General features: G+C 38.0%; 1 protein-coding gene across 2 annotated transcripts in view; it reads left to right on the forward strand.

The window, feature by feature from the left end:
- The window catches only part of tenm2a (teneurin transmembrane protein 2a), a 403,035-nt gene that overhangs the window by 353,214 nt on the left and 31,806 nt on the right, over positions 1-18,015 (forward strand). For both annotated transcript variants that reach the window (XM_063000418.1, XM_063000419.1), the window contains 5 exons: positions 715-910; positions 3,482-3,583; positions 10,076-10,270; positions 12,087-12,287; positions 13,751-13,936. In XM_063000418.1, the coding sequence (XP_062856488.1) occupies positions 715-910; positions 3,482-3,583; positions 10,076-10,270; positions 12,087-12,287; positions 13,751-13,936 (880 nt within the window). The remainder of the gene's footprint in view (positions 1-714; positions 911-3,481; positions 3,584-10,075; positions 10,271-12,086; positions 12,288-13,750; positions 13,937-18,015) is intronic.

Here is an 18,015-nt window from a genome sequence, read left to right on the forward strand (position 1 = left end):
CAACACGTCAGTATAATAAATAAATTACTGTGTTCTGTGTCAACAAGACTTTAGAATAAAATAAATAAATAAACTTCAGTAATGTAGAAGGGTTACATAAATATACATACCAGGACCATGATTTACTTTAGATCAGCACAAGGTGCTGTACAGCAAGAGGGTTTTTGGCACCTGTTTTTTAGTCATTGGACTAAATAAATTAGTTTAATACTGGGACGAATTGGACTTTTAACTAATAAATAAATAAATAAATAAATAAATAAGGATTTCAGTACATAACGGTTTTCATAGTAAACTATCAGAGAACCAAAGTGTTTTCTTCCAGAAAGGGATGAATTTAATGGCAGGATTACCTAATTCAGCATAACTGTTATTTTGTGGTAAACACCTGCATGCATGGATTATTTTGCTACATGTACTGTAACTAAAAATTCCTGATTTAAGTCCAATGATAAATTATTCCCATGTGGAGTTTTATTTACTGAAACTTTCATGTTTCATAAAACAGGTGATGGAACAGGTGTCCCAAAACCTCTTTCATATTTTTCATGGACACATGTTAAAGTTCTTCTGTGGTAATTACACATGGAAATATTTGTTTAAAAAAAGATTTTTTTTACCAACATTGTACTGTAATTGACCCTCATAAAAGATGGTCAGCACTACTGCAACAATCATGACTCTGTTTTTGTTTCTCTGTATGTCTCTGTGCAGTATGACTATATGGAGCGATTAGATGGGAAAGAGAAATGGAGCGTGGTGGAGTCTCCTCGGGAGAGACGTAGTATCCAGACTGTGGTTCTAAACGAAGCCGTGTTTGTGCAATATCTGGACCCGGGCACATGGCACCTAGCTTTTTATAATGATGGAAAGGAGAAAGAGTCTGTGTCCTTCAGCACGGCTATATTGGGTCAGTCAGCTTTCACCGTTCTCATCCACTCAGTCACTCACTTTCAGTGCTTTAGTCCCAAGCTGCAAATTCACTCAAAGTTACTTTTCACTTTTATATGGAGAGTGCAGTGGGATTTGATGGTTGATTTCACTGCCGTGTTTTTATACCTTCTTATTACGAGTTCTAGGCTACAGAGCTTAGTAGCAAATTATAGAGCACAACAATCTAGAACATGGCTGTTTATTTTAGAATAATAGTAATACATTATTTTAATAGAAAAATATAGAAAGCAAATTATGGAAACCACCAGTAAACATTTGACTGTAAACTGCTGTTAAAATTTTTTACCTTTTGGTTTGGTATTACCATTTGGTGTTGTTGATCTTAAAAACAGTCCATTTTAAGTTGTGATAATCACAATAAGGATTTCATTTTTTAAATTACTGATGTAAGCAGTAAAAATAAATGTTCAATAGACACTAAAATATGCGCACTTGTCAAACTATAACAGATCAAAGAGTAACTCTTGTGTCCCATGAAATCACAGCTTTTTAGAACGACCCATTTAATGGCCCACGGTTTCGCTCTGCACTTATCAAGAAGCCAAATGTTCATTTTTAATCATTCATTGCTTGGCTTTTTGTGTGGATAAATGGTTCTGTTGTTATAGAACAAAACACTCACTCACTGTCTTAACCGCTTATCCAATTAAAGTCGCTGGGGGGTGCTGGAGTCTATCCCAGCTTTTCAATGGGCGCAAGGCACACAGTAACAGCCTGGACGGGGCGCCAGTCCATCGCAGGCACACACATACACACACTTATTCATCTATAAGGCAATTCAGTGTCTCCAATTAACCTGACTGCATGTTTTTGGACTGTGGGAGGAAACCGGAGCTCCCGGAGGAAACCCACACAGACACGGGGAGAACATGCAAACTCCACGCAGAAAGGACCCGGACCCGTCTCAGGATCGAACTCAGGAACTGAGGATCGAACTCAGGAACTGAGGATCGAACTCTGGAACTGAGGACCTTCTTGCTGTGAGGCGACAGTGCTACCCACTGAGCCACCGTGCCGCCCTAAAACAAAACAATCAGGCTTAATTGTAATTAGCTTTAAACAAGAAGAACAAAATAATTAAATTAGAATAAAAAAATATGTAATGTATGGAGATTTCATGAAACCCTATTAGAACAGTCTACTACTTCCTTCGTGCCAAATAGGCCATTAGGTTTTTTTTGCTTGTTATTTCACAAAAAATCAGAACAGAATAAACAGATTTTTGGTTTGTGATAATACAGGTAAAGACTTTTGGGAAGGTTTGATGTGTTAGTAGTTTTTATATTGTTTCAATTTGATGGTATTTTAATCATTAAATAACTAAAATTATGTAATTCTGATTAAATATTAAATCCTTTTTAGTGAGCATTTCCATCTCTAACTTTGTTTAAAATGTAATGTGGTGTAAAATGTAATGTGGTAGAGCCAGCACTATTGGTTAAGTCTGCTAAGTCCAGCTGTTGCAAATACGTTAAACCACATCAGTGCTTTCTCCCATGCCGTACTCACAGCACATTTCTGACTTTTTTTTAATGTTGATGATGAACTTAACTTTTAATAAGCTGCATTCCATATTTAGAAACATGCCAAACTAACTACATCAAAAAACAACTTTTTATCAGTGTTGGGAGACAAGCTGGAATACTTTACAGTGTGTGAGATGAGCACCTTGCTTGAAAATTTGTTTTGAACATTTACACATTAAGAGGTTACTGTAATAAAGTGATATCACGCCAATTAACACTATATATCAGATGTGTTATTGAGCACGGCAAATTAACTGCTTTAATGTTTAAATTAGTGATATTGATAATGATGCAGGTTCTCTTTAATAAGAGAAAGTGACAGAGAAACAGTGAAGATAAGTGAGATTAATCACGTTATTTATACCTATATATATACAGTATATATATTATATTATTATATTATTATAGACTGGGTAATCTAGAAAGCTTTATAATGTAATTACCTTTTTAAATACATAGATTAATTATTCTCTTTTATGTGTTATGATTGACCATACTTAGTGATTTCTCTTAAGTGTCATAAATAGGGCTAGTTCAGATCAGTAAAAAACAAATCTACCACCTTATGCTAAGAGGATAAAAGGTGCTAAAACAGGTTATACTGTACATAGTTAATTAAGCTTGACATTGTTGTTAGCTGCTGTACATGGAAAATACCCTGCAACCAACCAATGGCAGTGTAAAGCTTGCTTGATTGTGGGCATTGACACCCAGTTTTCAGCAGGCTAGTTTGTAACTGCAGTCATGTTTAGTGTCTAGCCAAAATGAAAGTCCAGATCAAATATAATTAATAACCCTATACACATACATTTCTCTAACAAATAGATATTTCTTTCCAGTACAATTACACTATTAGGGTGGGGACATGAAGAGGAGGGACAGGATAAGGCACAACAATAGTATAACTGTAATAGCTAGTTCTTATCACACGTCTATCCCGGCTGTACTCATAATTCCTATCATAGTCACTATTTCTCTGACATGTGTCCTCCCCTTTACAGATTCAGTGCAAGAGTGCCCGCGTAATTGCCATGGCAACGGCGAGTGCGTGTCAGGAGTGTGTCACTGCTTCCCTGGCTTCCACGGTATGGACTGCTCGAAAGGTAGGAGACCCTGCAATTTACACACTGACCTCTGTCACAAACACACACAGAGAAACTCACAGGGGGAAGCGAACAATCCCTGAAGACATTTAATAGTCAAAGAGCGAGGAAACGAGGTGACATACAAAAGAAAACCAGTGTATTCTGAATTAGCTGGGCTATGAAGACAAGTGTTAGACAGTAAAAAATAGAAAAGATTAATAGATTTGTGTATTTTGTTTGCTAATTAGAGATGATGAGATGTTTGGTTATACTGGGAAACGCTGAGCACAAGGCAGGAAAACCCTAGGCAAAGCGCCAGACCATCACAGGGCAATAGACATAGACAATTGTGTTTGTGTAGACCCTAGGCCAGCCGATTGCATGGCTGAGATTTGAACCCGGCTCTCAGTGGCAGTGGTGGGCTAGCATAATAGACCACTACACCACTCGAGCGCCTTTAAGAAGCATTATTGAAACTGTAAATGTGATAGGTGTAGATTTGTATTCAATGTTTTAAATCTACGGTTTCATTCTTGGAATAGGCTCCAGGCCTCTGTGACTCTTCAGAAAAATAGAGATAATAATGTGGCTTCTTTATTCCTGCCTGAGGAAAAAGCTGCTCCTACAAAATGACTGCGCTTATCAGAAGTTGAGCATCTGTGTCCCAGGACGAGCCACAGAGAAACCCTTTATAAATATGTAAACATCCTGTAAATGTATAAGTGCGAAGAATGAGGGCTAAATTATCAAATTCTCTTTTAACATTCTGGACATACACCATTTCTATAGTTGTACAAGCTGGATCATGTAATAATCCTGTAACATTTAAAGCAGAGCTTAATCTGTGTCCTTGTTCCACTTACGACCTGTAATATTTGGAGGTGATACCTGCACTGTTGTATTTTTGGTCTGTTATTTCTCTTCATGTTAATTTTAAATAACCGGGACAGTGGTAGCCTAGTGGGTAGAGCTTTGGGCAATCAACCGGAAGATTGGCGGTTCAAATCCAGGCTCTGCTATGCAGCCACTGTTGGGTCCTTGAGCAAGGCCCTTAACCCTGTCTGCTCCAGGGACACCGTACGATGGCTGACCCTGCGCTCTGACCCCAGCTTCCAAACAAGCTGGGATATGCGAAGAAAGAATTTAATTGTACTGTACATCTGTATATGTATATATGACAAATAAAGTGTATCTTCTTCTTCTTCTTCTAAGATATGGGGAAAATATCCGTTTAAGAGCAGAAGTGCAGCAGGTTTAGCAACATTAGCTTGTTTAATTATGGTTTTACTTTGATCTAAGTGTCTCTGGGACTACATGCGTGACTGTCACCACAGCCGAGCAAAGCATATGGCTGGAGACTTTGATCACAGTATTCCCGCCAGAGGTGGTATCAGTTACAGACTGCTAAAGTATCTTTTTTTTAATTATTATAACAAATAAAAATTAGTTTACTCCAAGCCATAAAAAGGCTAAACCAGGGAAAGTGAAATATCACTGGCTTCTTTTCTATACATTACAGTGTTAATAAAAAGTGTCTTACATCACAAGGCAGCTTATTATTTCAAGATTATCATGTGTACAAAATAATCTGCTAAATATTAAAATAGTGGTTATTTATAGAGTTGTGTCACTTATGTTCCTCTATTTTCAATGCCAAAAAATATCAGAAAATGTCAGTAATGTCGGTATAACGTAACATCACAATTTGTCATAGGATCTGTGTATTACAGAGCTTATTAATCTATATTGATTATATCTAGATAATTGATTTTTCTTTATTTCTTTTTTTTATTTAATCTTTATCCTGATCAGAATTCACCAGGAAACACTGAACAGGGCACCAATCCAGAGGATCTAGATAATTCCACATATAAATATCTCTATTAACTGTGCCTGTTCACAGTCTGTCTGTAAATTGACTGGTCCAAACTGTAAAAATGAAGGCTTAAAACCTCATACTGATCAGATAAGACTACATTTAGCTGTTGTGTTGTTACACTGTCACACAGTTGCATGTGAAATCACTTTTTCTGTGCAGGCAGTTGAACAGGAACAAACTTCTGCATTTTGCTTTATAAACTATCTACTCTATTAGCCAACCTTGCACAAAATAGTAGCAACAAAACGACCTTAATATCTGAGCATCCTACTGTGTAAATGTCTCTCCAGTCTATGCAGTGAAAGCTCAGTGGTGCTGGTTTGGACACTTCAGGCTTGGGCTAAGCTTAATGTCCGCTTTTAAATAGACATAATTGTCCGCAATCCTCACCACAACCTTTCCAACTTTATTGCTGAAATGATACTGGTACGCCTGTGAGCTCTTCAGAATATTCATAGCCTTTTTGTTGCTTGCTAATGACTGCATGAAGTAGGCAAAACTATTCCTGTATGTGACTCTTGGCCACTTCTTTATATCATCTTTCCATGCGTCTATAGAAGGATGGAATAAGACATAATCAATTCGCTTTAATATGGTATTGGTTTGCTTTAACATTTTATACACATTTATTTACATAGTATTGACTGTGTTTGTTTGCTTTACTGGAAGTCTTGTATCCCATATATTGTGCACATCATGAGGGCATAGGAATTTCATGGATATAGTAATACATAGTGCTCTCAAAACCAGGTTGTGTCCATTGGTACAGCACATTGCAGCCCAGCTGGAATATGGTATTCAAACCCATCTGTGTCTGGGGCAGTATGTGTGTATACGTGTGTGTGTGGTAGCTTAGTGGTAGCTGGTAGTGGTAGCTTAGTGGTTAAGGTACTGGACTAGTAACCAGGAGGTTGCCAGTTCAAGCCCCACCACCGCCAAGTTGCCACTGTTGGGCCCCTGAGCAAGGCCCTTAACCCTCAATTGCTCAAAAATTGTGTTCAGCCATAATTGTAAGTCGCTTTGGATAAAAGCGTCTGCTAAATGCCGAAAATGTAAATGTAAATGTGTGTGTGTGTGTGTGTGTGTGTGTGTGTGTGTGTGTTTCGGACTGGAGGCTGCTGGGCATTTCTAAGGCATTAGGATGATGAATGTAATCTCATGAAAGCCAATATCTCTCATTCTTCACCTGGGAGTGGTGTAATTAATAGCTTAGTTACCTTAGTGTTAGATTACATTTAGTTTCTATACAATTTTTCTTTATAACCGTGCTGCTGAGCTTTCTTTGTTCTTATTCCCAAATTCGCTGTCATTCTCTAAAACTAATTAACATTAATGGCATTTAGGAGAAGCTTTTATCCAAAGTGGCTTACAATTGTAACCAGTGATAGTGCAAGCAACCAATGATTAAGAGCTTTGCTCCGGAACTCAACTATGGCAACTTGGTGGCAACCTTCTGATTACTAGTCCAGTACCTTAATCGTCACCACTGTCCACCACCATCTATTCATCTGCATAAAACAATGACAGGTCTCATTCTACTTGACTGGCCTGATTACAGTCGAGATCTGCTTTATACTGAAAATGCATGGCGCATCATGAAGAGGAGAATCTGGCAATGGTAACCATGGTCTTTTATACACACCAAGTCTTGTATACAGCAACAATGGTCAAAAACTCCACTTATGAAACTGTGACAATCAATATCTTCAGTTCCCAACTAATCAAGAGGTGTAATTAATAGGAGAGACAAAGTAACATGTCTCTGTCCCAATCTTTTATGAGTGTGTTGCATGAATAAAATTCTAAATTTGTTTTATATTTACAAAATACAATGATGTTGATCAGTTAAAACATTGGAATTTTTTGTGTCCACTTTTGTCAGATAAATACAGATTCAAGACAAATCCCTGATTCTTTGCTTTATCGCATTTTACAATTTCCAACTTTTATGGAAAAGGGTTTTGTAAATGTATTGAAGGAACTTGAAAGTTTTTGTTTTCTTTTGAAAGATGCATCATCTTTTTATGATTAAAACTGTTGGTTTGAGTTCAGGCATTACAAAAGAGGGGCAGCATGAGGACCAAATCATGCATGAAGACGCTGGGCAAATGTTAAAATTCAGATTCTCTATCAGCTGAGCCTATTTATTAGGATTGGTACATTTATACATGCGTTTAGCTTAATACTGATTCCTACATTTTAAACACATATGAAAATAGGTTTACTTTATCAAGTATCATTAACCCTAAACAATAAGGTATACTCCAGCTTTATCATTATTAATCCATAGACAGTGACAAAGTCATTTATATATGGGGTCATCTACAATAGGCTACTGATTTTTAAATACTCTCCATCCGGGAGGAATCAACACATGAGTAAGAGACACATAGTCATGCGTCTGTCATTTAGACTCTTGGGTGTGTTATGGGTAATGTAGTTGAGGGGCTGTACTCAGTGTGAATCTGCAGTACTCAGTGTGAATCTGCAGTACTCAGTCGTTGTCATATGGGACTGCGGGACCTGTTTCAGCAGCATTCGTAAAGTAAATTGCAAATGTGGGTAGCTTGCGGCAACTGTCTCAACAATACAACTTGTAAACAGCCTGGTGGACCGGCGCTGAGCTCCGTGTGCTTTGACTATGTGTGTCATCAGGGGGTGTTTTGGAGGAAGGGATCCACTCTTTATGGCTTCAGACTTATAAATGAGACCAAAAGCAATGAGCACATCTGTTCTCACATCCCTACACTCATCTATCACAACTCATTAATGAGCACACACTGACACACACATAGAGAGAGACTCTTCGCTTACATACACACACTGCACAGGTCACAACCAATTAAAGTCATACACACACCAGAAAGCAATGCCTCATACCGGCTTATCAAATTACATCGGCTAATAAAAGTTTATTTAGTAAGTCTTTACTGCATTCATGCAGTTCTTCTAAGAAAGCAAATACTTCATATACTGTGGGTTTTCTAGTTCGCATGATGCCGTACCAGTCCATTTTTTCTTTTTATATTTCTTCTACTACTACACATTTAAACAACATAACACTGTTTTTCCATTACTTATTACTAAAGACTGGAATGCCATTGACCCCATTGAGGGTGCATAGGGTACAATATTGGTTACAGGGTAAAACACAGCACACTATGTTTCATAGTATCAACAGTAAAATAGACCAGTAGACTGATGCATCTTTAACACATTTATTAAACTTTATTTCATGTATCTTGAGTAATAGGAAAGTATTTAATGATAGATTACTTAAATTAAAGCTGTATTTCACAACCAAAGTTGATGCCAACCCATTCTTTAATATGTTTAATAAATGCTGGTCAGCAACAACACGCCAATTAAACCCCACTTAAAAGTGCAGTTGTGCTTGGATTGATTCTTGCAAAGCCAGATAATAATGTCTACCAAGAATACATGTCTGAGAACAAAGATTCATAGTAAGAATGGCCAATAAAAGCATAGGCAATGTCTACAGGCTTTCCTGAAGAAGTAAAATCTATACCAAGCACAATGTCATCCTTTAAGCCAGAGGTGGGCAAACTACGGCCGGATTTAAAACGTCACACATAAACCATTAACTTATGTTGAAAGTGCTGCTTTAAACGTTGAATTGGTTTTGTTTAGACGGCGATACACCAAGTAAAAACAAAGATAAATATAATAATAAATACATTAAAAAATCACATTCATGCATGTGTAAACGTGCACATAATGGGATGAGTCTGGCCCACCCCTGCTCTAAGCTTACACAACAATGCGTACACCTACCATTTGATTTAGTTCACCATGTAATTCTATCATTTCTGCATTTTTAATTATGGATGACAAATTCACATTAGCCTAAATCTAAATCTAACTTTGCATTGGTCTCCCGGTCTCTGTGTTCTACTTAGCAATGTGTTAGCAAACAGATAAAATGGTTTGGTCTCTGATATTTTTTCTTCACTTTTTAATTCTGCAGTTATGAAAGTGTGTTATCTACAAAAACATTACATATCTACAGTATAGACCAAACATCATCCTGATTTCTTGGTTTAAACACTTTACACGTTTATAACATTAATAATTACATTAACATAATTAAAAGCATATTTAGCATCCAACTTAAAGAACCTGTGGATGTCTCTTGGAAAAGCCACCTTTACTTCAGGATTGTTTGCTCAGTGTGGGGTCGTTACACCATTTTACAGCAAACTGTTTGGGTTTTTGCCACTATATTTGTGTTAAAATGCTGGTAAAATGCAACTGATGCTGTGTCTATGTCTATAGTGTGCCTAGCAGGGTTCATTTTCAATAGTGAGATGAATTAAATATTGACCATTGCACTTTTAAATCTGCCTTAAAAGTATATTGTGTGCCTTTATGTCTGCTCTGTTATGTGCATAATCCTTATATAATCCCCATGTAAATATAATCCTGCCACTCTAGGCACATAAAACGAGCAGGTGTAGATTTATTCATGTCAGTCATCCGTTTACTGTCACTGAGCAGAGGTTTGAAACAAATTGAAAGTCAGGAAAAAATATTCATATGTCAATATTTCTGGATTCACATAAACTTGTGGTATGATCTCTCTCTCTCTCTCGTTCTTGCTTTCTCTCCAGCTGCTTGTCCGGTGCTCTGCAGTGGTAATGGGCAGTATGATAAAGGCTCATGTACCTGCTACAGTGGTTGGAAGGGACCGGAGTGTGACATTCCTATAAATCAGTGTATTGATCCTCAGTGTGGTGGCCACGGGACCTGCACAGAGGGAACTTGTGTCTGCTCAGTGGGCTACAAGGGGGAGAACTGTGCTGAAGGTTTGTATGTGTATTTCGTATGCAATTTGTATTGATGAGTCTTTGTGAAGATTCAATCATTTGTTGCTAAGGCAGAGCTAGTGACTTAAAAACCTATGAATATATGGACATGTATAAGGTTAAAAAAATGACCTATGTGCTGTGTATACCCTTCATTTGATCATATTCTTTCCCTGACAAAGGATGTGGAGACTGTTATAGCTTTAAAGGGGTCATGACTATTTTTAAATGATATGAAAACAAAGGTCATAGGCAGGTGTCCACATACTTTTGGCCATATAGTGTAAAGTGATTTCTAAAGGTATTCAGACCCTTTGATATATTTATTTATTTTATTGTGTTATGGATTTTATTTGAATTTAATAGAATTGGCATTTTACACATTAATCTACACTTAATCAGCCATGATAAAAATGAAGAACATTTTACATTGCAGTGGTAGTGTGATAGTGTCGAAGTAGGTGTTTTGTTTTTACCTGTACTGGATGACTTTCCATTGTCAAAGGTATCATGAATTCCAAATTCTGTCAGAAAAAATATAGAATTATTGGTCCATGAGCTAAAGCTAATGTGTAACTGGGTTATGCAGCAAGACAATGATCCAATCCAATTGGAGAGATTACTATAAGACAATGAAATAAATAAGTAAATAAAAACAGAAGAGTGAAATGAGTGTTGGATTCTTACATTAACAAAATTATGTTTTACAAAATGTTTGATTATAAAGCAAAGGCCACTGGAGTAAAAACTGTGATTTTTATAATCTTTAATTCTATGTGACAATTATGCAGTGACAAGCAATCTGAAAGTGCTTTTCAACTGTGTGCAAAAGTGTTTTGTGTGAATTGTATATAACACATATTTTGACTCCTGTGTTTAAATAATGTGGGTAATGTGGACAAAAAACAGTCCCTAAGCAGTGACATTCTTAACAGTCATTGGAGTTTGATTGGTCGCAGGTAAAACATTGGCAGACAGAGAGACAGAAGGACAGTGAGAGTCATTTCATAAAGCACTCAACGGTTTATAGAACCTTAAAAAGAAGTGAAAAGGTAAGAGAAGAAATAAGAGGTAAAATAAGGGAAGTGAAGTGTGGGCAGAAAAGATACATGTAAGAAAATATTATATATGAAGGTGGGGGAGTGTAAAAGGAAATATTGGGTTGAGAGGAAACCAGTGATTTGTAGGAGAAAAAGATGGTTCCAGCTTAATGTTAGCGCTTATCCTTTTTTCTTTTAGCACACTTTTCTCTCTCTTTTCCATCACATAAGCTTTTCATCACAATATAGTGGCTCAAACTATTTACCTGAAGTAGCAGAGGTATGCACATCAATATCTGTGATGCACTATTTTTGCAGCCTAAACAGAATGGCCTTCTGTGAGTGACTTTGTGGTATGAAGGTGGAAAGTAAGGCATTGCTGTAGATACAGACAGAGAGAAAGAAAGAGAGAGATGCCCCGAACTGGGGCTAGGGGCAGCCAATTTGTCAAATGGCTTTCACTCCATTTAAGCAGTTTGATCTCCTTGGCAACTTGGCAGTCAATGTCTATTACTCCAGGACATTTGTAAGCCAGTGTGTGCAGAGAGGGGGTAAAAAGTCAGAACTGAAGGAGAAAGAAGAATATTGGGGATAGGAAGGCTAACAGAAGTGCTAGCAATATCAGCTGCTGCAGACTAGTAGTGATAACAGCACTGGTAGTTGCAACAAGAGTCATCAAGAATCATGATTTTGGATCTGCATGTGTGGTTTTCTAACTGAATTTGAATGAATTTACAGTTCTCTGTTTAATACCCTGCCCTGTGTTCTGTGCGCAGTGGACTGTCTGGACCCAACCTGCTCCAACAATGGCATATGTGTGAGTGGTGAGTGCCACTGCAAACCAGGCTGGGGAGGATCACACTGTGAGCTGCCCAGAGCCCAGTGCCCAGACCAGTGCCATGGGCATGGTACCTTCATCCCTGAGACAGGCTTGTGCAGCTGTGACCCCGACTGGATGGGTCCCGACTGCTCTATAGGTCAGTGACAGTGAAAGTTGTTTCTAGTTGATCATTCTGATAGCATATTAAAAACATCACAAATTTCTGAGCATTTTATATAATGTAATAAAAAACTAAAATCTGTGACACTGATTCTCTTAAACCTTTATTTAACTAATAAATGAAATAAGTTCAATTGAATAACTTTTAATGATGCCTGCAACACACTGAGAAAGCTAGGGCAGAAGCAAAATGATAGTGAAAAGTTTACAGTATATTTAAGTTACACTGTATTTGAACATTTCATGTTATTTTCGGAAAAACGAACATTCTCTGTACCAAAGACAAATAAGGCAAAATCCCAGAACGTCTATGGTTATTTTAGCAAGACAATGCAGGCCTCATTCTACACGTGATACAATAGCATAACTTATGGGTGTGCTTGACTGGCCTGCCTGGCTAGATCTGCCTAGATCTGTCTCCTATTAATAATATATGGGGTTCAATTAAGAGGAGAATTAGATAACAGCACCCACGGACTGTTAAGCAGCTGTCAGGCAAGAATGATGAAAAATTTCACTAGTGAAACTGCAACAATCAGTATCCTCGTTTAACCATTAAAACGTGGAATTAATAGTAACACAGGGGTAAACATGCCTCTGTCCCAACTTTTTTGAGTGTGTTGCAGGCATCAGATTCTGAATTTGTTTCTATTTACAAAAATACAAAACATTGTAAATATTTTCTTTCTATTTTTGTCAAAGAGAATTAACAAATCCGATTCTTGTTTTTATTGCATTTTGCAAAATGTCCCAACTTTTCAATTAGTGTTTTTTTACAATGTGAGAGAAAAGGTAACAAAAAGACACAAAGACAGAGAAAATTTAAATACAACTAAATGAATTGCATGAATTACCATTTAGGTGTAAGGAGTAATTGAATGTGTGAGTGTATACCACCTTGTAATAGACTGGTGCCCTTTCCAGTATGTGTTTGTTTCCATGTTGCATCTGCACCACAAAACTGACCAGGATGAAGCAGGTACTGAACATAAAGAAATGACTGTCACAAATGAAAAAATTGTGGAGAATATTTTAGGTGGTTTCTGCCACTCAACTAGAGTTTCATCAGCCACTGTTTCAAAAGCAACAATGAACTCGAGAAGAATCAAAATACCCAGGCTGGCCAAGTTCTAAGTTCTAAAATATTTCAAATCTTAATAAATGCTATTCATACTTCCACAAAAATATAACTGACATGTTGCATAAATATTATGTGTGTGTACTACCCTCTTAATTATTGTACTAGGTAGATGATTGACTATTTAACCATAAGGTGTCAAGGGTCCTTCAACAGAGATCTTTTAATAGCTTGTGTGGAAACATGTCATGTTGTGCTCAAGTTTAAAAGAAATAGGACTTTTAATGATAAACTGAAAAATGAAACAACTTGTGGGTTATGAGGGTATAACCTTGTGTGGGGGTATTTGTGTGTGTTGACAGAGGTGTGCTCAGTGGACTGCGGGACTCATGGAGTGTGTATGGGTGGCTCATGTCGCTGTGAAGAGGGCTGGACAGGTGAGGCATGTGACCAGCGAGTGTGTAGCCCACTGTGTGTGAAACACGGTACCTGCAAGGATGGAAAGTGCGAGTGTCATCAGGGCTGGAATGGAGAGCACTGCACTATCGGTAGGTTTCTCTCTCTCTCTCTCTCTCTCTCTCTCTCTCTCACACACACACACATATACTGTATGTCAGTCCTGCCACTTTGATTCAGAACAAAAGGGCTAATGCAGCTTAATATTAACTCATATATTCCAGCACCAGAATCAATTCTGCACATTAGTATAATCTATATTTTATGCTGGCTTATTTAGTTCATCAATGATACAGAAAACTTTCTATGATATGAATCAGGTGTGCACTTTGTTTTATATGAAATTTAATTGAATCAAATTTGGAATGTGCAGACAGCTTCGTCCCCGGGACCATAATTGAGAACTACCAACTTTAAACTGATGCTTTTAGATTTGTGGATTATTACCACCTGAAAAAAAAATAATAATAAAAAATTAATAAAACAGAATTCTGGTTGATGCCACGCTTGTGAATAAAGGGAATGATACATGAAAGGAGTCCAATTATACAGTCTACGAGACTACGAGATGTACAGAAGGGAAATGTGTCATTTGGCAGGGGTACCAAATCCATATCAGTGCTCATAGTTTGAAATTGCATGTCCAACAAGCTTTGCAGTCAACTTTCAATTCTCAGTGCCTTGTAATCTAGAAATCAATTCCAAGCATAGAAATCGATTCCGTTTCCACCTAGATTATCTCCAAAAGTATATCGACTCTATAAATCAGCAGTTATATAGAACGATTTTTTTTTTTATTTAAGATAGCATAGAAATTGGCATCACATAGGCACAGCAAGTACTTTGGATGACTTGGGGCCTGGGTTTAAAAATTAATCCAGTTGCTGTTTATGAGAAGGTTGGCATGTTCTTCTTGTGTCTGTGTGGGTTTGCTGCAAGTAGTCAGGTGTCTGTCTACCTTAGGAAAACATGCAAAAGGGGAATTGGTTACTTGAAGTTGCCCCCAGCAGGTCTGTGTTACTCTGCGATAGATCAGTGCCCTGTTCAGGTACTGGATCCGCCACTACCCTAACCTGGTTCATTAAAGATAAATCAGTTATTATTATTATTAATAATAATAATAATAACTTTTAGACTATATTCATTTTTTATTTATTACCTGGAGTTCCACTGCCCTTCCGCTAAGTGTTTGTGGGTGTCTGACCCACTACGACCATAATTATGGTAATTGAAAACGATGATGATTATAATAATAATAGTTATTATTATTATTATCATTCCTTTTATATAATTGTTGCTAAATATCAGTCATATTACCCTGCAGAGCTGCAAGACGTAATGCAATACAAATCTAAATGTTAATTTAATTTGCATTCAAAGCCTTACAGCCCATGAAGGCAAAATATAAGCAGTATAATCCTGCAGCAAGTGTGAACCTTGTGTGGCATGATGGTAAGTTCCGGGAGTTCAAATCCTGAACCGGGCTCTTAAATACTGAGGGCACATGATGTTACAGCACCTTTAATGCCGGTCCCAAGCATGGGTAAATAGACGGGTTGTATCAGGAAGGACATTCAGCAAAAAAACTGTGCCAAATTAAATATACGGACAAATGATCCTTAGTCATAATGCTGCCAATAAAACTGCTATTTGGCTGTAAGCTAAGAATTTTATTAAATTGGAGAAACTGGAGAACATTAGCATTTCTCTTTGTTTTAGACAGACTGAGAGATAAATTAGCTATTACCAGACAATACAGACAGGTGTTTCACAGACCTTTCAAAATCTGTTATTGAGGAGCAGGTGAATGTTAGAAATGCCATCACCTGAAAACAATCACACCTTTAAATCAGACCTGACATTTCTTTCCTTAGAAAAGACGTCTTAAAAATAGGCTACAGCATGAGCATGTTTTCTTCCTGTCAGTGTGTGAAAGTCTGTGAGTGTGTTTGTATGTGTGTGTAGAAGTGTGCATACATGTCTAAACAACAAAGAGCGAGTCTGACACTCTCAGGATACCACGAGCAAAGTGTATACCAGTCTGAACACCTCTTTTCCTCAGATTATCCCCTCTAACACTTTTACAAAAAGCTCGTCTGGCTGTTATCATTCTCTGATGAAAAAAGTCAGCCACCGTTGTCTATTTCTAGCTTACTGATTTCCTTTTCAAAGCCAAGCTGCAGTTTAAAAACCTCTCATGTGCCTAAACAAACTGCATGTGTGCATGTCTCCTGCCTCTCACCTCGCCCTCTTGTTCCCCCTCTTTGCGTGCTCTCTCTATTGCAGACTATTGGGATGAGACTATCGAAGGTATTGTAACTCGTCCGCACTGTGTACTAGCGCTAGCTGCACCGTAGCTGTGGCCGCAAGCACCCCCCCTGACAGCTTGGCTGTGTAGAGACTGTGTTCCTTCCAGTGTGTCCTGTAGACTAGATTTTGGTGGTGTACACTAGAGCGCCGAGCCGTTTAGAGAAGGCCTGTAATGCAAGTGTGTGTTTTTTTAAGTCTGTCCTTTCTTTCTATAACCGTAAAGGTTATAAAGCCTCAAATCATCGTCTGTCTCTCTCTTTGATGTGTGAAATTTACAAATGTACTTGGATTAAAGCTTTCAGATAGGTAATGGAGGTAAGAAAGTCCCCTGTTTTGGACAAACAATTTTTCACTGGCCCCATATCAGAGGATGCCACTGTGGATGCCACTGCAGTGTAAAGCCGTGGATCTTTTATCACAATGGTTCACCATTCTGTCACAGTTTGGCTATGACTTTCCAAAATTAATTTGCCAAAAAAGGTCCCAATCAAGTGTTAAATGCACACAAACGTTTATAAATTGGGAGTTTTGCTGGCAGTCTGCCTTGCTTGTTAGCCAGCCTGAGGTTAACAAGCTGTGCTTATTCAGCACCCTTAAATAGTACAAAGCATGTAGTTCCGGCTCAGCTGTATTAAAAATATTTATAAATGGATTTGGCGCAAATGCAGGTCAAACTTTAACAAATTAGTATTTTGTGAAGTGTTCTTGTGATTTTTATTCATAAAGAAAGTTTGTGGCTCAAACCACTGATCGGCACAGAGCCAACCTTAACCCTGGTCAGGGTTACAGGGTGTCTGATTCACTAGATGAAAGGCAGGAAACACCCCAGACAGGTCACTAGTGCAGACACACACACACTTAGGGCAATGTAGTACCAAAGTCTTTTATTTCCAATTCTAGATATTAAGCCAAGCAAAGACGTTATGCCCAGTACCATTAAGATTAGGGTTCGTATATCTGCAACCTTATCAGCCAGGTGGGCATCTACACAGACACGACTGTCTATGTCTGAGGGGGTGATGGCTGAGGCCCTGTGAGAAATTGGTGCCCTGTTTAGGATATTTTTGCCTTGTGCCCAGTGTTACCAGTTGAACTGTACCCACTGCAACTCTGACCGGGATAAATCAGTTGATGAAAAAGAAAACATGCCACGATTACACTCTTCATCCGAAAAACTTACAATTTACAATTGTACAACAAGCTGAAAGCCCCAAGAGGGGCACCAATCAAAATCTGATTCCTTAAATCTGGTACATGGCAAGAGCTGAATTCTTCCTATATTCTCTAAATCTAAAACAAATAGTTGAACTATAAAGTACACGTCTAGCTTAGGCTGGGGGTGGTTGACTAAAGCTAGGGCTAAAAGCACCAGGGATAGTGCAGATCCAGAGCTGATTGTTAAATTTCATGAACCAGTGGTGCAGAGTTTTCCTGTAGAAGGAAGGGGAGGCAGCTTTTTACTGCACATAGTTTGTCTCTCAGGGCACTGGGCCAAGGGAAGACATTGTAATGAATTTGTCCCTGTGTCCACATGCTTTCCACTCTCAGAGAGAATACTAATAGAGTGTTAAGAAAGCTGGCAGTGTGTAAAAATGGACACAGGGTGCAAGGATAATTAGAGGGTTCAAGTGGTGGACCTTTAATGGTCACCCCAATAGAATGCATTAGTGGGCCTTTAATTTGTGCAGTAGAGGAAGGAGAGAACTACTGCATTTGTATTGTAAAAATCTAAACCACCATGTACATTGACTTTAAGTGCTGGTTCGCTATTGGTGGACGTGGTTTACATTTGATCTAATGCATGATTCGCTCACATGTGCAGGCCATGCTCACCTCAGGTAAATGCAAGACAAATGTTTGT

Source organism: Trichomycterus rosablanca, chromosome 8 (assembly GCF_030014385.1).
Source record: "Trichomycterus rosablanca isolate fTriRos1 chromosome 8, fTriRos1.hap1, whole genome shotgun sequence".
NCBI lineage: Eukaryota > Metazoa > Chordata > Actinopteri > Siluriformes > Trichomycteridae > Trichomycterus > Trichomycterus rosablanca.